The 24,462-nt window shown below is 39.3% G+C and overlaps 1 protein-coding gene across 1 annotated transcript in view; it reads right to left on the reverse strand.

Annotated features, from left to right (window-relative positions):
* Positions 1–24,462, reverse strand: part of LOC136264224 (uncharacterized) — a 48,438-nt gene that overhangs the window by 6,428 nt on the left and 17,548 nt on the right. Inside the window, exons 11-13 of the mRNA XM_066058937.1 lie at positions 8,216–8,427; positions 8,062–8,160; positions 7,541–7,756 (exon numbers count right to left, since the gene is read on the reverse strand). Of these exons, the coding sequence (XP_065915009.1) occupies positions 7,541–7,756; positions 8,062–8,160; positions 8,216–8,427 (527 nt within the window). The remainder of the gene's footprint in view (positions 1–7,540; positions 7,757–8,061; positions 8,161–8,215; positions 8,428–24,462) is intronic.

Genomic DNA, 24,462 nt, shown 5'->3' on the forward strand with positions numbered 1-24,462 from the left:
TTTTTGCAAAGTGTGCAAAAAGAAAAATCGAAGCCCCCATACGGCATAAGAAGAAAAAAAACGAAGAAATTAAAATGAAACTTTGAACCCCTATATCTCACAAATGACTGTTGCAAATTTAATCAAATTTGCTATGTGGCATACCTACCTGGCGGACAGCTATGATGCAAAAAATGGTGTGTTTTGGAGAAGGGGCCATGGAGCTATGCACGCATGAAAAAGCCGTTTTCTTTTTTCGTGTCAATATACTCACGGTGTGATGCGCCGGCTTACTTGGCCACACGACACACTGCCGTGTGTCTTGATTCTGTAAAAGTGATTTTCGTCTTAAAGGGATAGTAGTATCAACACCTTGGCTTCACCAGGCCTCCTATTACTAACTACAGTGTATCACGTAAAAATCTGTCATGGCTACAGGGTAAACTGAGAATAGGAATAACTTGAAAATTGGTGTGTAGATAGGCTGATCATCATAGCAGTGGTTTGAATAGCAATAGAGTTACAGCGAAAAAGTTATAAAACAAATACCAAACAAATGTAAAATCGCGGGATCAAGATACTCTAATAGAGCAGTCACCACCGGATAAAAAAGGTATACAAAAATGTCGAGAAAAATCTTGCCAGAGTTCAAACCAGGGAACTCCATACCTAACACCTGCATCCTTAACCACTGAACCACTGCTACCTCGGCTGACCACCTCACTTAATTACTGCTTTATAAATGAAATTTCTAGCAGAAATCTGCTTATAATCTAACATTTATAATTTCATAGATCTACCGTCACAATAATACTATCAAACATTGAATTAAATTGTGCAATGAAATACATTTATAAGTCTGTCTTCAATAATCATCATTGTATCTGCATAGAAAAGAAATGTGAGTAAAAAACCTCAAAGTCAGCCATAGGCTGGTTTTGGGGCCTTATAAAGTACAAAAAGAAGTGAAATCCACACAAAAACAGCCAAGCTGTGAAAAAATGGTGTGGCCTTAAAAGCCTGGGTGAAAAAGTTGTGAAATCAAAGGTGGAAATGGTACAGTGATGTTAATGATAAAAAGTTTAATAACGGCTGTGTGCATTGTTAAAATATATTATCATTAATATTAATGCAGCCATCATTTCTTGGCCATCGCCTTTGATTTCACAACTTGTTTCACTAGTGTTGCCACAATATATATCGATACATCGATAGTATCGATATAGTGGTGATATGATATAGCCAATCAGTTATATCAATGGTTGTGCAGTAGTGGCGCCGCTTAATATAATGATGTGGGGGAGGCCAGACATATGGTATTTGGCATTTAATTAAGTTATGTGTTGATGGTGTAGTGTGGTAAACAAGCCAACCCCAAAGTAAACTGGGAGGTTTTAAGGTTTCTATGTAGTGCCAGCCACTTGTCTCAACTGTAAAGCAGTAGTAAAATGCATTTAAAACCTGATAAACAAGAGTAACTTTTGCTTGTGGTATACATCCAACTTAAATTTACAACGAGGAGTATGTATATGAAAATGTTACAGTTAGTTCTATATATATCGTGATATACGTATGTTCATATCGTGACATAAACCTTGGTGATATAAGATATAGAGTTTTTCTATATCATGATAGCACAATTTTTCACCCAAGCTTTTCAAGGTCGCACCATTTTTTCACAACTTGGCTGTTTTTGTGTGGTACATGTAGTCTTAGTGCATCTACCATCAATTTCAGTGTTAAAAACAAGAAAATACACATGCACAGATGGCCAGTTATTGAAAAAAAAAAGATCCCAAAGCCTGATTTTAGTCTGTGAGCAGTCGCAAGGCTAGGGTCCAAACAATGCACAGCATGGCTGCCATTTGTGCCTTTTTCTGGTTTCAATCAGTGTTTGCCTTCTGTACTTTGCCTTTTCAATTACATGGTCATCTTCTTCTCCATCCAAGGAAACCATACCCAAACATTTACTTTCTATATCAAGACTTCCTTAGAGTGTATTTAGATACCACAAAACTATTTGAAACACTAAAGCTATTGTAAGTGAAGTAGATACAGTAGGACCTCCATTATCCGAACACCTGTGCACCAATCAAATCATAAAAGTGTTCAGATAAGTGATTTTGTTTGAATAAATGAAGCCCATTTATCTACATACAGAGTTTTTTCAATTACTCTAATAGAATTACACTAAAGCCAGGCATCACTAGTTTCCCATTTCAAGATTATCAAAATATCATGCAGGCAAAAGGTCATTATTCATGGCTAAAACCTTGAAGGATAAATCCACTATTACAATAATGAAATTATTGTGAATATTTGAAAATTCATGAGGTGGAAATAGCCATATAATGAAAATTTTGTGGCACTTCTATTAAGGCATGTGGGTGGAAACAGGAAACTAGCAATCAACTTTGCCTGGCCTAATAGAACATACACCTAATGACGAAATAGTCTAATAGAGCAGTCACTTATACTGTTCAGATAATCAAGCTTTCACATAATTGAGATTCAAATAATCGAGGTCCTACTGTATGTGTAGCAGCTATCGTGTCTGACCACACCCCTAAACATTTTTTTGCTTCCAAACAATCAGAGCATGTGGTGACCACGCCCCTTAATGATCTAGCTGCAATTAGGTGCAGTTTTGCTGTATAAAACAAGATATTGCATACCACGCCCCTTAATTTATTGTGTCAAGACAAACAGGAAGATTAAGAGATACTCTAATAAAGCAGTCACAGCAATACAATTACTTAACCCTTTGACAACTGTAAGCCTATATTTAGGTTTTGACGCATGCTTCTATACAAACTCAAATAAATTCTCAGGTATTAACAACAGAAAGATCCCACAGCTGCCACCATGAACTTCCCAATAAAATGGCACCAAGCATTCATTGAAGAATTTGAGTAAAACGCCATTCATCACACCACTTGGAAAAGAGCCTTGTTCATCAAATGTCTGCCATGGGTGTATACTGGTTCACTAATCAAGGCATATCTTTACCATACTAATGCTATGGCCTTATACTAAGCGCCACTAGAATCCTTGTGCACTACTGAATCGAGTGGTATACAATATATCACATGATCTTTAAATGGACATTCGTATCAATTAAAATGCCGTTCAGTTCCAGTGAAGACGATGTCTGCCGTTCATCACTTCGTATCAAAAGTACTCTTTAGTGTTGTGTAAAACTGTTTACATGTTCTTGTAGTGCTTGAAATAAAGTTTTATTTCATGTATAAGAATATCCCGTTGTGCAGTAATAGAAGTCTGGCACTCTGCCTACAGTACACACTTACGTATTATATCATATTCAAAATTAATTCCGTCTTCGAAGGGTTTTAAATAAAAAAGAGATATGAATGATGGTAGCTACTACAACATAGCTATACAGCAAGATCTCTACTTTGGCATTGAACAGATGGTGGTAACACGTCAACAAATGGATTCTCCTACATAGCTATGTTCATATCTCTTGTTTCACAACTTTATAAACCAGGCGTGCACTCACAGCCAGCCTTCGGCGAGCACCTGGTTTACTGAAGTTGGTTTCGGTAAAACTGTATGTCTGCTTGTAGGTATGTCTGTCCAACACCCACGCGAGCAAACAGGCTTTGAGCTACAGAAAATAAACCTTCATTCAATGAATAAAGGCTGTTTACATAGCTTAACTTTCTATTTTCGTCGTCTTTACTTGAAGGGGGTGTGGCGAATAACTGAAACCAGGTGAAACAGTTTAGTAGAGGCTAGCCTACGTGCTATAACATGCATTATACGTAATGACTGAAAAACAACGTAACAGGCCTTGCAAGTTACCAGGAATGGCATACCTAAATTTGCATATGGAAACACAATTGACAAACATTAAGAAGATACTTCTTTGCGTAATTTGTGGTTTGTTTGAGTTACGCTTCCTTAGCAATGTAATTGGTGAATTACAAAATAATTGGTGAATTATGAAATATGTTTAATTTTAATGTATTGTTATAAAACAGGGCAGGAAATAAATTAATAGCATACTTTGTGTGTTAATTTATAAAGAGAGTTAAATTCAAGGGATAGTATTAACTGGAAGCCTGGTTTTTAGAAGTAACACGGCATCAACTTGTTGTTGCTGGAACCCTACTTAAACTGATAATTTTTAGTTATATGTGACCATCACAGCAACAACTCAGCTAGATACACAATTTCCAATTTTTTTAAATGTCATTATCCACAGTGTCCAAGGAATGGATCGCCAAAGTTTCAACCTTTTGCGGTGAGTAACTTTGGAATTATAGTGCTAGACAGTAGGAAGAGCAAGGAAACGGATTTGTACAGCGATTATACTAAATTATAAACTACAGGTGCTTAAATTCGCAGTCATACATTTCATTTGCATTGGTCTGTAGAGTTGGGAGTTCATCGTGAATTGGCAAATTATATTTTTCGCCTTGTATTCACTTGTGCACACAAGGATGAAAGCATTTTCAATGATAAAAAGACAAGTTTGTTAAACTTACGTCTACCACATCATTGTATATAAATGCAGGTGGCACGCATACCCTCAAGCATTAAAGAACAAAACTAGCAAGCAATTGATTTGAGGCCTCCTTCCCTGAGTAGTGGTTTGAATAAAACTTGAATAGTTTTCCTTGAAGTATATGTAATTCCACCTACGTATTTTTCTGAATTTTTGTTTTATTACATGGCATGCTTGTGCAAACTACGTGGGTTTCTGCTGAGATGGTCATATATTGTGACATCTCAGCAAAAACCAGAGAAAATTCCCAAATTGCTTTTTATTGTCTTAGTAGTGTCCAAGGAATGGGCTACCAATGTTTTAGCCTTGTATAGTCTGTCGCATTCACCTGAGCTCACTTTCTTGTTACAGGTTTTTGCTATTGAATTCGTCACCTTTGTTCGTCCCGTTTGCAGTAGAATTCATCGCTTTTGCAGTAGAATTCATCCCATTTGCAATTGAATTTGTCAGTTTTGCAATTGATTGTCACTTTTGCATTAGAATTCATCACAAGAATTTGCTATAACTACATTGACTGCAAGAAACCAGCCGCTCATCACAAGGTGAATCATTTTCGCCATGGAGAATACCACTTGAGACACTTGAGAGTAATTGAAGTTGGTTATATGCGAAGCCATTAGTTGTTTGTCAAGATAATTAGTTTGTTTGCGAGCTGCTACATCTTGTTTTCGTGTTTACAGCAGCTGACAATCTTGTTACGAAGTGATTCTTGTGCAAATGCAAAAGCAAAGAAATCAATTGCAAACAGGACGAATTCTACTGCAAAGGCGATGAACTCTACTGCAAACGGGATGAAGTCAATTGCAAAGGTGCCTGCAAAAACCTGTAATAAGTAATAACTCTTGTTATTTGGGCCAGCTACTTAAAACATTTAGTAGCACTGGGAAGCCATTTAAACACCAAACTGTTTATCAAAAAGTGCTAAGTGCTTTGATACACGGGCAAGTTATGAGGCTATAAAAATATCCCATACATTTAGTATAGATGATTCAGGCACACAAACATGTTTACAACATGAAAACATGTTTGTTCCAGCACAAAACAACTGGGAACAAACACATTTCACCTCTATATTACTACTAGTACATTAAAAATCATAAATTTAAAAATGAAGTAGGAATCCAAGCAGTGAAACAAGAGATGAACAATGGTAGCTATTACAGTATAGCTCAGTGGGAAATCCCTACTTTGGCATTGAACACAAAATAATTGTTATACCATGCCAAAGTAGGGATTGCCCACTGAGCTATACTGTAATAGCTACCATTGTTCATCTCTTGTTTCACTACTTTTTATCGCTTGGATTCCTACTTCATTATTAAATTTATAATTTTTTAAAAGTACTAGTTTTTTTAGTTTTTTTTGATAAAGCATACAGCTATATAGCTATAAATACGTGACTGTTCTATTAGGGTGACTGCTGTATTAGAGTATCTCGAGTCAGCCTGCAAAGATGTGTGCTTGCCCAGGGGTGTGGTCATCGTGGTTTCGATCTATTCATAGTATTAGACTAGAGTAAAAGGGGCGTAGCTAGCATAAAATGGGCGTAGCTAAAAGGGGCGTGGTCATTGTAATCTCGATCGATAGATTGATAATATGTAGAATAAAGAATGGGCGTGATGATGTGACTTATTGTGGAGTACCGGTACCTCTGTACAGTAGCGTAGTCTAAGCGTCTTAAACCTTAAATAAATTTGTGGCGTCTTTTATGCCCGATTATGCTGCTTAAAGAAAGTGTTGATATGGAAAATTAATGCCTCAATATGGTTTCGTTGGATGAAGAAGACAAGCAGCCTGATTGAAGATAAAAGAAAGGACAGGGCGCACAGGGCGTACACTTGTCGGAACCCCAAAAGGCACATCCCACCGGTGAGTTTGTTGTTGTGGCGTAAAATGGTGACCGTGCGCTGCTTTGTTTGGGCCTAGGCTTGCGACTGTGGTCAGGCAGTGAGTGAGGCAGTGAGACTAAAATTGGAGCTTTGGGCGATTTTTTAAAATTTTATATCCGGCCACCTGTAAGTGTTTTGTTGTTTTTAATGCTACATTTGAAGCTAGATGGATTAAGGTGATTTTCATCGCGTAAGAAGTTTCTAAGCTGGTTTTTAAAAGGCGATATTTTTGGTGGCGCGAGTCATTTTGTGGATTCCTACTTTTGATATTTGGTGGGTTTGAGGTGAACACCAATACTACTGACTATAGTTTCGGAATTATAGCTACAGCAGGAATAGCAAAGAAACCAATTTGTATACAGACTATATTTTGCATATGATTGTAGTTGATAGAGTGACTTGATTATGTAACTGAATGTTCTATTAGGGTGACTGCATCTGATGGTGCACTTGTTACACCTAGTTGTCTGTAGTCGTGCCACTCAGTGGTTTATATTCTGATTCCTGAAAGATTGTTCTAAAATAACTGATCTACCTATCTACTTATTTTCAGCTGATTCCATTAACTAGTTTACCTGGTAATTGTGGCAAGTAAGTGTATTAACAAAACCCGGTCATGAGTTTGTTACACGTGGTTGGCACTTTTGGTATAACTCATGACTGTTAATGTAATTTCTTTCAAACCACAAAAGGTTTGCACTACAATGGTTACTCCGTGTACAAACTGATTTTCAAGTCATTTCTTCAAGCGGTTTAGCCTGTAGCCGTGACAAAAAATTGCTATCGCATTTATGGAAAATAGCACATAACTCCCTTCCGATGTGTACAAACATTGGACTATGAAATTAATGTGTTGCATTATGTGTATTACTGCCCTCCAAATTTGAAGAAAATCGACTAAAGCATGCACGAGTTATAGCGATTTTCTAAGTGGAGCAAAAAGAAGAAGAACGGTAATTATACACTTGTCTGTTGCATGGCACTGGCTGTACTTGGGCCGTATGACACACTATTGTGTGTCTTGATACAGACTCTAACTGACCACACTTGTATGAGAGTCACATGGAGGGGGAGCTCACCCCTACCCATTCCAAACGTCTGGACCTATCACTGTTAATCTAAATACTAGCACAGTACTTACCACAAACACATCATCAAAATATTCTTCTTGATTGTCTACTTGGAATGTGAGTAATAAAGTGTGATCACCAATAACACAATGGTGTGTCATGTGCAGGTAGAAGTCAACTGAATAAGCATTCCTCTGTCTGTGCTCACGAGTCTCCTTGACAGATTTGCGTGTTGTAGTCGTCTTTGACTTAGTCACTTTATCAAATGAGTCTTTAGCATTTATACCCTAAGATTAGCACAAAAAGTTTTATAACAGCTTTACCATAGAACAGCTTTATAATGTTAGCATTCGGTACTTGTACGATGACCAAAATATTTGTTGTATGGTTATTGTTTGTGTTACTCCTTTATAGTTACACAGCTACAATGAGTAGTTATGGCAGAGTATCCAGTACAACAAAGACATGTAAAACCGTCCTCATTAACTACCAGGCAATTGTTTCATAATGTGATTAAGATTCACACTAAATAGACCAAACTTGTAAACTAGTTTAAACTTTATAAAGAAATGAATACAAACTGAAAACTTACCCTCAGGCTAATGACTAATCCTTTATCAAGGATAGTCTCCAGCCTCTTGATCTCATGCTCACAGGGACCTTGATCAGTGTGCAGTAAACTCATCAAATTCTGTCAAATGAAAACAGACAATTGTATTCAGCCACCTAACTTTTAATCCACTGACATCCTTAGCAGCTTTGCGGATCAGCTTCCGAAGATCCAGTTTAGCATGACTACCATCTGTACCATACCAGTGTAGTATTGTGTGATAACAACTGGTGCTTGGTGTTTGTGGCATGGCTTGTAAGGAGTGATCATGAGTTTGACCAACTACCAACTCTACACTACACCACTCTGTGTCCAGTAGTCTCAGTGGTTGTGGGGGTGCATAGCAAGCTACAAGAAATACAGTGATTCACAGGCTGTCATGGCAATACCAGTACAAATTTTCCCTCCTTCAAGACACATGATATGCCGAAGTGACAGACAAGAGTGTATATAGGAACTAAGTAAACACTGATAACACATAATTAAAATTTATTAGTGCTGAAACAAAAACAACCCATTTTTGCTGTGAACACTCCCTTGAGGTAGGGTACCTCTTATTCCAAACTTGAGCAGAATCCATCCAACCTTATGCATTTTAAGGTTCATCTTATTTTTTGATGAATACAGTGGAACCTGTGTTACGGTCACCTGGATTAAGCGGTCACCTTTGCATAATGGCCATGGTCACGAGGTCCCAAATATTTTCCCATACAAATGCATGCATTGTTGTCTGCATTAAGCGGTCACCTGTCTAACGCGTATAACGGCCAACCAAGAATTTGCCTATGAAGCACTGTATACATAACTTCATCCTTCGTAAAGCGGTCGCTACCTTTTATGGTGGCTTGTAAGCCAACTGTCTGGCACCGCGGCACCATTTCAATTAATGCGCAATTATCACACTTCCTGCCTTTCAATGAATGCTATATAATCTAAAGTACGTAAGTGCACCTAATTCCAGACAGTTCCTAACTCCGGACACTTCCAATGTTTGACATCGTATCTCCAAAACTATCTATAGCATTTACTTGAAATTTTAGGTGATTAATGCCTCATATACGATAATGCTGTAATCCTAAATTCAGCTTAAAAGTCCTGCTAGTTTTTCTATACGAGATGATTATTTATTGCAGTGTGTGGCAAAATTATCAAAAATTCTCCAATAATCGCTGTTTATTCCCAAACTCAAAGAGCTATTTGGCTGATTTTAATACAGTGCAGAGGGACAACTATGACTTACCACTGTACCAAGTTTCGTTTGCAAACAATCAGCCAAACACTTGCTATGGATGATTTTGTAAGAGCCAGTCTCATTGAAACTGCATAAATATTTGCGTAAATACACCTACATTTGAAATACCCATAACTCGGCAACAAAAGGTACTATTACTCTCAAAATCGAGTATGAGGTGGACAATAGATGCAAGTTTAATGTGGCGGTGTTTAAAATCCGAAATCAACTTCAGAAGTGCTGTATCACGCGTGATAAAAAGTGTCCAGAGTTAGGAGCATGCACGAAATTTACACATAGTTGAGTTTTAGAGCGCAGCTCCTCGACGGATGGAGATATTTTGATGAAACTTGCAGGACTGATGCACCATAGGATAGGCTTTATCACCATATTTTAAGGGTTAAGTAATTCGCTTGCATGGCGGAGATAGAGCACCAAAAGCAAAAACTGTCCGGAGTTTGGTGCACTTACCTTATTAGCTTCATTGCTTAAACGTATTCAGTAGCTATAACCAACATTCATAACAAGCTCACCTTGCTCTTTATGCACTAACAACCAGTAAAATATTACTGTATTACGGTTGGCGCGAGCCTCTTAATAATAATTACTCATTTATAACGGTCATAGCCACTAAAATGCTGCTGACCACTTAATGCAGGTTTTCTCTATAACAGCCACCTGTATATAAAGGCCAGGTATATCTGGTCCCAAGGTGACCATTATAGACAGGTTCCACTGTATAATGATTGGGTCATGGTCTACGTTCGATAAAAATTTTTGTGGTGGGATCACAATGAGCTCAAGAGATATATTGTGGTATGCAGTGGAAGTATGGGAAGTGTACACCTCCAATAACCACTCGCAACAAGGTCATGCTAAGTTTGTCTTACAGAGTGAAGGTGTCTAGATACAGTATAACTTGTATTAGTGACTACCTGTATTGAAAGACCACTTATGTGCTGCAGTTAATTTGTAATGGCGGATCCAGGATAGGGTAAATGCCCCTCACCTGTGGAGAAGCCAGCCATGCTTCTGGTTAAAATAATTTACTTTATGTCAAAGATCAGTTTAGCTATAAAATTCATGAAAATTTGTACATTTTACTAGCATTTAACCTGAAACCACCAAAGCGAACCAAAGTCAAACTAACTGTGAAATTGTCACCCAGCACCTTCGTATGTACATGTGTACTAAGCGCCTCTAAAATAAGTATCGTGTTGCTTTGTTTAAGACAGTCAGAGCCATTTAAATACGTAGCTTTAAGACTTTACAACCATCTTGCAAAGGCCAAAAGAGAAAAACTCATCAGTGAAGACACTAAAAAGGTGATTATTTGCTGCTTCAAAAATGCAGCAACTACCAATGGTGCTCAATAGAGGCGTCTGGAGAACCGCCTAGTCTACTTGTTTGTTTAACGGTTACTAGTTATTACATAAGCAAATGTGGCAACCTATATATCAATATATAAACAGAAGTCACAGAAGTAGTATCTTGGTATGTGCACCACTAGAGTGGGAGCAAAGACGTTCTCTGTTATCAAGGTGTCAAGGTATCCCTTTTGAGGAGTTCTGTTGTACGTACCTATGTAGCCACATGCACAACTTATGTAAGTTCACTATAGTGGGTCAACTTAACAAAGAAGATATTTCTGAAGAGATGGTACAACATTCACATGATATGTTCATGGACACATAGTGGTCAGACCTGTAATTTGAAGTCAACCTGTCTAATAAGGATTTTTGGATTTGCTAGAAAGGGTCAAAGCTTTAGTGCTATAGATACAATATCCAATTAACAAAGTATAAATTAACTGCAGCACATAGGTGGTGTTTCAATACAGGTGGTCACTAATACAGGTTGCATTGTACCTAGATACCTAGACACTTTCACTCCGTAAGACAAACTTGGGCCTTGTTGCAAGTGGTTATTGGAGGTGTACACTCCCATACAGTATTAATAGGCTATAAAATTCCACTGCATACCACAACATAATTCATCATATCACTTGAGCCCATTGTGGTCCCACCACAAAAATTTCATCCAACATAGACCATGACCCAATCATTATTCACAAAAGATTTTCAAGCAGCCTTTTCGAAATATAAAGGATTAAAGTTTTCAATAAAGTACTTTTGAACCATAATTATGTCGATATCCCATAATTTAGGGATCACTGGAAAAGTGATCAACAGTCTTCAATTAATCATGAACCATGTGGTTCATAATAGAGATCGTCTATGTGTTTTGCCAAACTCCTAATAGAACACACAACTAAACACCACCTTAGGAAGCTCCCCCAACCACTAAAGAAGCCTTAGAAATTAATTTGGAAGAAGTATAGGTCCACTGCAAATAAGAAGTCAAAAGGCACCAATAAAAGTATATATTTTTAATAACTGAAATATGCCATTTTATTATTACCATTATTATCACTAGGACCGCATCACATACAACCAAGTACATGTACAAACAGGACAACTAACAACAGGGCAAGGCATATACTATGTAGCTAGCACATTGTGGTCAGGAGAATAAGCTACTTCCAGTGATGCAATATAAACACCAGTCATATAACAGTATTATGTAATTGCATGGCACCAACATGATTTTCTAAGCTGTACACTTCTCTGAACTTGTAGCCAGGAGTAGAGGGTACATTACTTTTTAAATTGTAATATGACTTTTGTAACCGGTAGAGTCTGTGTGCTAGAACTCCATTTAGAAAGTTATGCATATTTTCGGAATTTCAATGGTTTCCAGTATACCGCCACCTGAAAAATATTTACACAGTGCAAAGTTACAGTCAATTTTGTATCTAGAGATAGATCAATTTTTCCAAAATATTTGTGGTCGTTAAACAGAAACTATGGGATGTATGGAATAAAAAAATTGCATGAGTGATAAGCATCACAGGTAGTACAAACACACCAAGTTTCGTCAAAATCCAAGAGGTGACCCTAAATTCCTTGTTGATTTGACTTGGAATGACCTGCTTGAAGGAGATCTGTACATGGAATAATCATTGTAGTGCGTAATTTGAAAGAAACCATTCATTTTAATGAAAAAAATCAACAAACATGTGATTTAGTTTGGTGAATAAAACAATTTGTTGTCATGCCTACTAGACAAACCATTAGTCCGGGATTTGATTAAAATATGAACTAAAGACACACAAATCAATACTTTTGCCAATTTACATACATGGTTTCAAATCTCATGAAGCATTCATCCAGTCTTTTAGAAATACAGATTTTATTAACTGACAAGAAGTACACTTGTATTATCTCTATTGTGCTCTTCTTATGGTACGTATCTTGAACACAGTAGGGATATAACACTTCTTATTGTTTTATTGTGATTTTAATAGGGCTAAAACAAATGCACCAAATATTCGAATTCGTATTCTATTATTCATTCTAATTAATTTAATAATTCGAAATATCAATTTTTTGCTGCTAACTATAAATGGCAGATACTAGTTCCCTGACAGGCTGCAGTTAAAAAGCAGCTGTATGGTAATACTTCAATTTCTCTCACTACTGATCTACACAATCTTTTGCAATTACAAATGCACATTTCCTTGATCGGCAGTGGAATCTAACTACCTGTGTTCCGGAAACTGTTTACTTTCCTGGCCATCACACTAGCATATTGATTTCACAAAAAAATTAAAGATGCATTAGCAAAATATGATGTCACTGCTGACCATGTTTCTGCAGTTATACATGAGAAGGCTGCGAAGGCTGCAAATGCTGTCTTAGCTGGTGAGCTTAATTATTGTTTGTGCTTTATACAATGAAACCTGTCTAATCCGGTCACTAAATATATTTGGAGAAATTAAAATTTAAATTGACCAGTATAGACAGGTAACCTTATTATTACACAGTGACCAGGTTAAACGTGTTGCATTGTATTGTAGTTAGTGTGTAGTTATTTGTGTGACTAATTCTAATGTGCCAATAGTTAATTCATATCTGTACCCCATAGGCAAATTTGTGGGATAATTTTCGAATGGCTCAGGTCATGTAATGGCCGCATGCTATTCGTAATTATATGAGGAAGGTGAGGTTGAAATATCAACATGTAATTGCCATTTTTCAATTACTGACAGCAAGTTTGAATCTACAAAAAGAATTACAACATGCACACGTGCCTATTACAACACCAACACGTGCACCAGTCTATAAATACAACTAACTAAATAACCTTTCGGCTTTTTGACTCATAATAAATATAGATATACAAGGGCAAAGGGTGGGAGGGACATGTTGATATTTCAACCTCACCTTCCTCATATAATTACAAATAGCATGCGGCCATTACATGACCTGAGCCATTCGAAAATTATACTTCGGAAGGCTTGGTTTCCATATCAACATGTGACTTTGAAGCCTTGGCCGCCAACACAGATGTCCCGAACTTCACCGAATGACATGGTCTATAATAAAACTTCTGGAACACTCCCTCACCAGACCAATCTGCTGCCTTCATAATCTCCTCTACAGTAACACCAGACATGGCTGCTTTAGTAGCTGCAGCCGCCCTGGTAGAATGAGCTTGAAACTTGGATGTGTCAATTCCTGCTTTTTGCAGGCATGATTTAATCCATCTAGCTATCGTGCTAGCAGTCACCGGACCATGCTTACCAATAAAAGACCGAAACAGAAAATTCTCCTTACAATTGGTCCTAAACGCAGATGTCTTTTGTTCATAAACTTTCAGAGTCTTCACTGGACACAAACAAGAATCAGTTTGGAAACTTGGAAAAAAGAAATCAGCTTGATGGTGGGATGGTCGTGACTGCTTTGACAGATGAGTTGACTTAAACACTACCCCTTCCAGAACATAAGATCTACTATTAAGATCCAGTGCAGCTAAATCAGCTCCTCTACAAGGTCGTGCTAACGCCATTAGCATCACTGTCTTAATTGTTAAAGATTGGAGAGAAAGAGAATCAGATGGACCATCATTCTTAAACAATGACAACACCTGGTCTACATTCCAAATGGACCCATATTTTGGTCTAGGTGGTCTCTGGTTGAACGCCCCTTTCAGCATTTGTGTCATCAAGGGATGCTTGCCAACATCTACACCATCGACCTTCTCGTGCACTGATGAAATTGCTGACCGGTAAGAGTTTAATGATCTATACTCGTATCCTTGTTCAAACAACTCTGCCAAAAAGTTCAAAATATCAGCTATAGGGCCCTTAATGGGATCCCCATCCCGTTCCTTACATCAGCTATCCCATCGTTTGAAGAGTGATTCATAGGTGGACTTGGTCTTGTCTCTCCATGCTGAGTCCAATAAAGTTGTAGCTCCTTCTGAAAGCCTTCCTGTTCTGCAATGTTGCCGGATAGCGGCCAGACAACCAACAGTGGTACCCCTGATGGCATGATGAATTCCTCCTGAGTTGGAGATATCACTATGTTGTCTTGTATTGGAATCAGTAATGGGAACCCGCTCAGCAGTTGGAGGAGGATTGGGTACCAGGGTTGTGTCTTCCACAAGGGGGCCACCAACACTACTTGTGTCTGGTCCTGTCGAATCTTGGCCAGTGTAGCTAGGAGGAGGCACCATGGAGGGTTCGCATATCCTCGCAGATGGTGCCAATTCTGAGTGAAAGCGTCTGTTGCTTCCGCTGCTGGATCCGGCCTCCAGCTGTAATATCGAGGTAACTGGTGAGTTAGACGGGAAGCAAACAAGTATATCTCTAATGGTCCCACCGCTTTCTGGATCAGGGCAAACAGGCCTGGATGGATCATCCAATCGCAGCGGTCCCTGACTGTCCGTGACTCTGTGTCTGCCACCTGGTTCAACTTGCCCGGAAGGTGCTCCGCAGTAAGACAAATCTTCCGTTCTATGCACCACTTCCATATCTGAGTGGCTAACGAATTCATGATTTTTGAATGAGTCCCCCCGAGATGGTTTATGTATGCTTTGGTCGATACATTGTCCGTCTTCACTAGAATACTGATATTGTTTGGTCTTTGGCAAATGCTTGAATTGCCAGAGAAGCTGCCAGTAGCTCCAGACCATTGATGTGCATCTGGCGTTCTTCCACTGACCACAATCCCCCTGTTCTCAGATCTGGGCCTTTCAATGTTGCACCCCATCCCAGCGATGATGCATCCGTCTCTATCACCATGTCTGGAGGTCTCGGAATCAGTGGGGTGCCATTGTACTTTTGGGCTTGGTGGTTCCACCACAACAGCTCTTGTTTGCCCTCTGTAGAGATTTCCACCATCTCGTGGTAACACTGTTTCACTTCCTCCAGTGATGCAGCCAATGGCACCACCCTGTTTATCAGAGCTTGAAGGTGACGATGAAACAATGGGCCAATTGAAATTGCTTGTTTTGCTGCCGTCGTCATTCCCACAAAGGTCGCGACTTGCTGCACTGTGGTTGCTGTCTTGGAAAGCAAAAGTTTGGCTTCCTTCTGGATCCGAGACAACTTCTCCTTGGGCAGAGACACCTCCATCTGACTTGTAGATACCCCCAAGCCTAGGAAGACTATTTCCTGGGTTGGTATCAACTGCGATTTCTTCTTGTTGATTGGCAGGCCTAAAGATTGAAACAAATCCTTGATTAAAGCCACCTGGATCTTCAGAGCCTTTGGACAGTCGCATAGAATTAGGAGATCGTCCAAATAAATGATCAGGCGTATTCCCCTTTCTCGCAGCAATGCGACTATTGGCTTCATCAGCTTGGTGAATGTGCAAGGGGCACATGACAGACCGAATGGGAGGCAGTGAAATTGGTACAGAGTTTCCTGCCAGTAAAATTGGAGATATTTCTGATGACTGGGATGTATTGGAACCAGAAAATAAGCACCTTTCAGGTCTAGTTTGGCTAGCCAGTCACCTGGTTTCACCAGGTCCTTTATCATGTGGAAGCCCTCCATCTTGAAGTGTTCCTCCACAATGAACTTGTTCAGTGTTTTCAAGTTCACCACTGGTCGATAACCACCATCCTTCTTGGGGACTAGAAAGATCTGGGAGACAAACTCCTTCTGATGGGGGTGAACTACACTCACAGCCCCTTTGTTCAACATAGACTGTATCTCTATTGATACCAGGTCTTGCTGCTCCACCAGCAGCTGTATTTGTGGTGGAGCTGACATTTGAAGTGGTGTTGATACCAAGGGTAGCTGAAAGCCCTGCACCGTCTGTAAGACCCACGGATCTTGTGTTAATATGGCCCAGTTCTCTATGAACTCCTTTATTCGGCCAGCATGCAAACTTGTTATGATATCCCTCTTTACTGAGGGCAGAACTACACTTAAACTTAAAGTATGGTGAAAATCTACGTTTTTGTTTGAAAAAGGTACAACATACTGATTTAACTGTTCTTGTGTTCTTGTATGTTTTGGGATGGGCGATTGAAGGAGTGAATTGCTTGGCTGCTCCCTTTGTACGGGTGGAATCTTGGGCGACCACTCCTGGCTCCACCCCCGCGGCCGTTTTGGTAACTTCGGGGGTGGTAAGAGGAAAAACTTTTCTTCTCAGAGGGGATGTGAAGCTTCTTGATAGCTTTGACCTGTTCCACGGTGGTAGTAGCTTGCTTTGCAAAACTCTCACCAAACAGCATAGGCGCAGCGTCGGAGAAGTTCTTGCAGTCATCTGCCATAAACCTCAACGAAGGATTTAATTTCAGGATCAACTTCTTTCGCCTCTCCTGAGACATTTGGTGGTGAGCATTACCCATTAGGTACAGCGCCGTCTGGGTAGCTGAGACCGCCTTTTCCGGCGTCAAGTCTCCCGCCTCCGCGCTCTCCAGAACAGCTGTTAAGGGCGCCACCGCGTCTAACCAAAATTGTTGGAGGTGAGATAAATACCCATCAGCCTTTATGGCGTCCTTGGGTAGAACCGCTTTCATCACCCCATCCAGCTTAGGGCAGCGGATTTGATTACAGTCGGGTACTCCAATGTTCTCGACGGGCTTTTTACGCTCCTCATTCAGCATCGTACCCGAAAAGGCTGCTTCGAGAAAGGCTCGAGTAGTGTCGTTCAGTGTAACCAGTCTAGGTCCTGAAACTTCATCACCCTCATCATCGGAATTCGTCACATCAGTAACTGGTTGATTCCTCTGTATAGTCTCCATCTGATCTCGAATAGCGTCCATCTGTGCCTTCATCTCCTGAAGGAGTTGGGCGGTGGAAACTTCTTCTGCCATTTCCGAAGTAAGACGTAGGAAACACAACTAGCTGTCAGCAAGAAAAAAAGCCGAAAGGTTATTTAGTTAGTTGTATTTATAGACTGGTGCACATGTTGGTGTTGTAATAGGCATGTGTGCATGTTGTAATTCTTTTTGTAGATTCAAACTTGCTGTCAGTAATTGAAAAATGGCAATTACATGTTGATATGGAAACCGAGCCTTCCGAAGTATAATTCTCAGTGGGCAAGTATTGTTTGTGTTGCTCATCGGCTACAAAATGCTGTTAAACATGCAGCTGAAAAGCAAAACATGCAGAAGATACTGGAGAAGTGGTCGTTTAGTTGGGCACTTCAAGCATTCTACCCTGGCAACTGATGGCCTGAATAAGAAGCAGAAGACATTGGGGTTTAAGAAGTTACTTCATGTGGTACAGGAAGTAGCTACAAGGTGGAACAGTACCTTTTATATGATGCAGAGGCTGGTATAATTGAATACGCCTGTACTTGGAAGATACTATGTCTGAAGATGAACTAAAATCATATGACCTCAGTGATCACCAATGGTCAGTAGTGAAAAGCATCCTGAGTTGAGGTTGATCAGGTTAATACAACACTATCTGGTGAACGGTACTCTACATCGTCATGGTGCTTGCCTTTGTTGTTTGGATTACGTGACACAGCAAAGTCTGACAGAAATGATAACAATGCTTTGTCTGCCATCAAATGAAAGTTTACTGAACAGCAGTGGCGTAGCCAGACCTGGGCAAGCCAGGGCATTGCCTGGGAATCAAGTCACTTTGCCCTACCATCAGCTACCCAGAGTACTTAAGGAGGTGGGCTGAATCACTGATGAACAATCACTTACTTATAATATACAAGAATAGCTAACACAACTTACTGTGTGTCCACTTCGCCAATGCTTTCTTTTTGGCTGGCCAGCAGTAAGCGGGTTTCCCCCTGGGGTTTACTGTAAGTTATTCAATTATGGTATTAATGGCTAATGAAAAGCAATAAATAGAAATGAGATCACATGATTAAAACGCGATCAGCATCGTGACAAAGGACTAAAGACTGAATTTTTTCTATACAGATAGGGAGTGGGTCTTCGTGTTTGTGAAGTGTGGACTGTGTGATGAAAACCATGATAAAAACTCGAATTGGTGCGAGTTATGAAATGTGGGAACCCGTTAAAGCTGTGTGTATGGATACTGAGGCTTAGACTGATAGTTCAGATGATATTGAGTCCTTGTTTATAGTCAGCATTTATTTCTTTTTCCTACCAGTTTAAAGTCATCACGTGATGTGGGTAGTCTACTATAAGTGGTCCGTGCTTTCATTCAAATTCCCTCCTAGTCTGGTATTAAGACACCATTGTATGTGATAAGAAGACGATAGCTAGCTAGCGCTCGCAATTAGTAAGGTTATTATACAGTTATAGGTAGAGTATACACATAGGTAGTGATGCACAACACATTTTAAAATGTCTATTGATGTTCATATGAAGATGGACATGTGTATGTGTGTTGCACGGAGTTGAATGGCTTGCCCGCCCAGTGCCCAGGCATGGCAAAAAGTCTGGCTACGCCACTGCTGAACAGTTAAATGCACGATTTGAATTGAATGTACTACAGATGGATTCACCAATGGTATTCTCAACTGCACTTGACCCACGTTTTCGTAAAATGTTGTTTCTTTCAGAGTCCCAGCAATCTGAATTGATGGAAGCATTAGTAAATGTTGCTGAAAGTATTAGATTTAGTACTGCTGGGTCTACTGATGATGCTGCTGACACTGTGGAACCACCATCAAAGAAACGAAGTGTACTGGATCGACTACTTGGTGAGGAAAAGCAAGATGATGAGCTAAGTGTTGAAGATGAGGTAAAGTCATACTTTCAAATGTGCCCTATGTAATAGTTAGACACTCGCAATAGGTGTCTTCGAGGATTTAAAAACCTGAGGTGACGTCAATAATTTACCGAGGCGCAGCCGAGGTAATTATTGACGTCACCGATGGTTTTTAAATCCTCGAAGACGCCTATTGAGAGTGTCTAAGTGTTTTAGACAATGGCGTAGAAGCAGTGAGTTAATATAGAGAGTTCCCATTGTAAACACCTAGGGTATTTTAGCGAGCAAAAGATGTGAGGTCGTACAAGCTCGCGCGCAAGCCATGAAGCGTGAATAACTGAAGGTTTGTAAAGTCGATAAAAAGTATGTTTGAGGCATTATAGATACGTGTGAATGGCAGCAAATGGGAATAGCCAGTGCCAACATGGCTGTCTTGCATGGTCTACAGAGCGTGCTTTAATATGGCGAAGCCGGCCACAAACTGAATTAATGGCTTGTAGCTACCACGATGGTCTATAAATCCGCTGAGCTACCCACGATAACAGCGTACCTGAGTGTAATTTCTTTGTAATAATCTGCTCGCAATCGCTTGGTGTTTACTGATGTGCGAAATACTAATTGTCCACAAAAGGCTAATTGCATTACTGTAGGCCACATTGTGGTTGTAAACAACTGTCGGGTGTCTTACCAGTAAGACACCTGATACCAGGTTTCTTCGCGAATAAGAGACCTCCACACATCAAACGAAACGCTGCATGCCATTGTCTAATAAACGAAAAGACGATCCTTTATGCTGGTGGAGAGTAAACGGCAGCCAATTTCCTCACCTCCAGCATTTGGCAAAGAGGTATCTTGCAATTCCTGCCACATCCACACCCTCAGAGAGAGTCTTTCTGTTGCTGGTATTGTGGTGGATAAAAGGCGTGCTGCACTCACTCCTGCAATGATCGATGCTCTAGTCTTTTCCAGTTTTTTTTTTTTTGGGGTTGACTACAGAATGTCCTTCGAATCCAATGCCTGATCTCATATTGGAAATTGATGAGTCAGATAGTGAAGAATTAGGTGAAGGCTTAGAGCAAAGCCAGGTCATGTATGGTGATGAGATTCTTCTAGATGGGTCGGAATCAGATGAGCCAGAGTAACTATGTAACTATCGCAACCATTCACAGGTATCAAGTGCTAGAACAGTCTAAACATTATTCTTCATGTAATCTATCTATCTATCTATCTATCTATATATACATAAAGCTGAAAAGCCGTCTGTCCGTCTGACCGTCACGCCTCTTACTCACCAGACTTGGCGCGAATCGACACAATCTGTGCTGATAATGAAGCGCTCATCATCCGCCTACTCTAAGATTGTTATCATGAGTTCACGCGTGCTTCCGTTCGTTCTCTACAGCGCGTAGAAGGCCAAGGTGTAGAGAAGACTTGAGCAACATTCCTTTGAAAACCACAGCACATACTGTTCAAGTGGTAGAACGCCTGACTAGCGTGTAAGAGGTCGTGGGTTCGAATCCACGTGTTGACAGATTTTTTCTTTCTACTCAGTACCTTTTTGTGAACACCTTTTTAAAACAAGACTTTTAGCTCATAATATCTTGGCATGCAAAGCACGTATCGAAGTGGGACTTCAGCGAAATTAAACGCCCATCATGTGGCAACTCGAGTGCTGTTGTAGCAAATCAATACGTGCTTTTGTTCGCTCCTTATAGGGCGATGAAGGCACTGGTGTAGGGAAGGATCACTGAAAAGTTGCGCTACATTCCTGTCAAAACCACTGATAAACAACTGTGGCGATTTGTGCACCTCCCTTAACCCCAAGTTATTATAACCAACCTGTGTGCCTAGGCATAACTTTTTTTTTCACTTTTGGGACCTCCTTTTTGTTCTATCTGTTCCATGCAAGTCTTCATCTACAAACTCTTATGCTCAGTTTTTCACAAGGTTTTTCAGCACTGGCACTTAACTGCCTCACATCATAGGGACTCTTATAGCACTTTTGGGATAGGGCAGACAAATTGCCAACATATTTGCACGTCCATCTGTGTGTTGGTCCAGTGTGCTGTATTACAGTAGGTTAAAACTTCTTTCAACAGTATCCAGAATATCTACCAGACATGGGGCCAAGTACATTTAAAAGTACTTAAGTAAAGTACAAGTACTTTTGAATTTTCCAAGTACAGTGGATCCTCGCTTATCCGAACCTCGGTTATCCGAACACCTCGATTATCTGAACGCCAAATGCGACTGTTCTATTAAAGTATTTTGTCACTAGTGTGCACTCTATTAGAGTAAATGACTGTTCTATTAGAGTAGTTGAACGAAGCTCTGTATATAAATCAATGGGCTTCAGTTATCCGGACAATTTCACTTATCTGAACACTTTTGGCTAACTATAAGAACAAAGCTGTTCGGATAACTGAGGATCCACTGTACAAGTACAAGTACACCAGCAGCAATCAAGAGAGTACTTAAGTAAAGTACAAGTACATTTTGCTGTAGTAAAATATATGCTGTATTCAGTGTATTGTAGTATGTAAGTGCGCCAAGGGGGTTGGTTTTTGTCAACCATTTTCTCTCTTAAACTCTTAAAATTCACTGACTTGAATAGCAGCATTGTTTTTGTTTGCCAGAATGCTATGACATCATTAATCGTGGCAACATGGTACATAGTAAGGTTGGGGAAGGCAGTAGAAGAATCGCAAAAAGTTGTAAACTGCACATTCACCCACTGTGTACAAACTACGTACAATGTTTGCAGTACTTACAAGTACTTAAAAGTACTTTAAGTACTCAAGTACATAGCAAAGTACTTGAGTATAAGTACAAGTACATTGGGGAAATTAAGAAAGTATTTAAGTAAAGTACAAGTACTTTCAAATCTGTACTTAAGTGTACTTAAGTATAAGTACTCATGTACTTGGCCCCATGTCTGATATCTACACCTTTGTTTTAAGCACATAGGTATGCACTGACATGAAAAACTGTTTGTTCAGACTTACCTCAATACTGCTGTAGTAATAGGCAGCTTGCATGATTGGACAGGTACTACTGTGCATATGAAAAATGATAATACTGGAACCATGCAGATCCATAGTTTACACCGAGGAACTGCATCTGACCTTGCACAACTGTTTCACTATAATCCTGCTTACATGCCTTCACTCTAAAGATTCGTACATTACCTTAATGGTCAATTACACTGCAGGTGTATCAAAACTGGGTTTTTGTATGGCAAGAGGTACATGTGTCACTGCAACATCAGAACTGAAAGTGCATAGCATAGGACAAGTTCTGAATCTTTGCTTGCCATGCAGTAACTATAACTGCAAATTGTGTTGGCTTTAAATTATGCCCAAGTTCATGTGACAGTCGGCAAGGTAAACATCATAATGTAGAAACTGAAACTGTACCATGTGTACACAACCTGTATTAGAACTGAAAATGCATAGCATAGGACAAGTTCTGAACCTTTGCTTGCCATGCAATATGTCTATAATTGCAAACTGTGTTGGCTTTATGCCCAAGTTCATTTCTCTTTGTGGCAGTCGGTAAGGTAAACATCATGTAGAAACTTAAACTGTGCCATGTGTACACCACCTGTAATGTAGGGTATACTGTATATATAATTGCCTTAGCTCGCATGCAGTTTAACTAATTAGCCTTGCATGCTCATTATTTCACTATATTATGTACTGCATAAGGATCATGTACTTTAAACATGCATGCTACACAGCAAATTTAGGACACTAATATTTATGCTTGGCTCCCATTATATTAATTATTGTTGCATTAGTTGTCCTACATGTAAAGCAACAAAGGTTGTGTTTGTTCTTTACGCCACGTTGAAGTCACTGGTTGGGAAGACGCATTGAATAATTGAACTACATTCCTGTCAAAACCACAAACAATAAACTTTATAGTGTTTTGCATCATTAATGACATAAGGAAATCTCATGATCTTTAAAAAATGTGACATCACCATGTACTCTACATTGCTACATGAGCAATGCTGGTGTTTAATGCTTGGTCCCTCTTCCTGGCATTAAAATGTTTAATGTGGAGATGGTTCTGCACGTAGGGCAGGTACCAATGCTAGTTTAATATAATTGTCAATCATATACACTGTACAAAAATTATTAAATTAAGGCACAAAACTAAAGTAACATTATTATAGTTGTGATAACAGTATAGCACACACCTGTTCTGTTTAGAATATTCGATTATTCATTCTAAACAGAAAATATTTGTTCGGTTCCATTTAGGATATTCGTTTTAGCGCTAGTGATTTAATATGGTCACAGTAGGGATATGCTCTAGTCTTTTTGTAGCATAGCAGCTAAACAGTGCTTTTAATATAATTGCCACGCCCCTAAACGATCAGAGTACACCATGACAACAATCTAGCTCTGTAGGAAAACAAGGCATTGTGCCACGCCCACTAGCTTGATCTACTGCATAGCTGAGTGGCAAGTAGGGATATGAGCACAGTAGGGATATAACACTTCTATTGTTTTACTGTGATTTAATATCGTGGACTATTCCAACTTGTTTCAGTACTTTTTATCGATTGGCTATGGTCCCTACTCTAGTTGAAAATTCCAAATTTTCTTTCTATACTTGTTAACTATTGTTGTAAAATAATTATGACTGGTGAACCCACACATACTGCATAGAGCTGTGCACTTACAAAATTTTAATCACTGGTGTATTGGTCACCAATAATTGACAATAATTGGTTTATTGTTTAGAAAGTAGTAAATATTTCTATATGGTGCACCTGGGTGCACATGTGCTTGTGTGATTGAGATTAAATTCTTATTGACTGAAGTGGGTGACTATTGATACATAACAAAATACATCATATCAAGACCTTGTCATCGAATTACAGTGATTGGTATGTTCAGCACTTAAAAGTTACTCAAATGTTAGTGTGTATTTGATTGGGAGTCGATTATTGGTTATTTAATATTTATCATCGGTTATTGAAATTTTGGAAATCTTTGATCGATTAATCGGTTATTTGGTGAAAGTGAACAGCACTAATACTGCATCAAAAGAAATGGTGCCGTGCACCCCAGCTACCAATTATCGCCTGAAATATGAAGTATCCATTACACTTCGTTGTCAGTTATGTTCAACCCGT

Source organism: Dysidea avara, chromosome 8 (assembly GCF_963678975.1).
Source record: "Dysidea avara chromosome 8, odDysAvar1.4, whole genome shotgun sequence".
Taxonomy (NCBI): Eukaryota; Metazoa; Porifera; class Demospongiae; order Dictyoceratida; family Dysideidae; genus Dysidea; species Dysidea avara.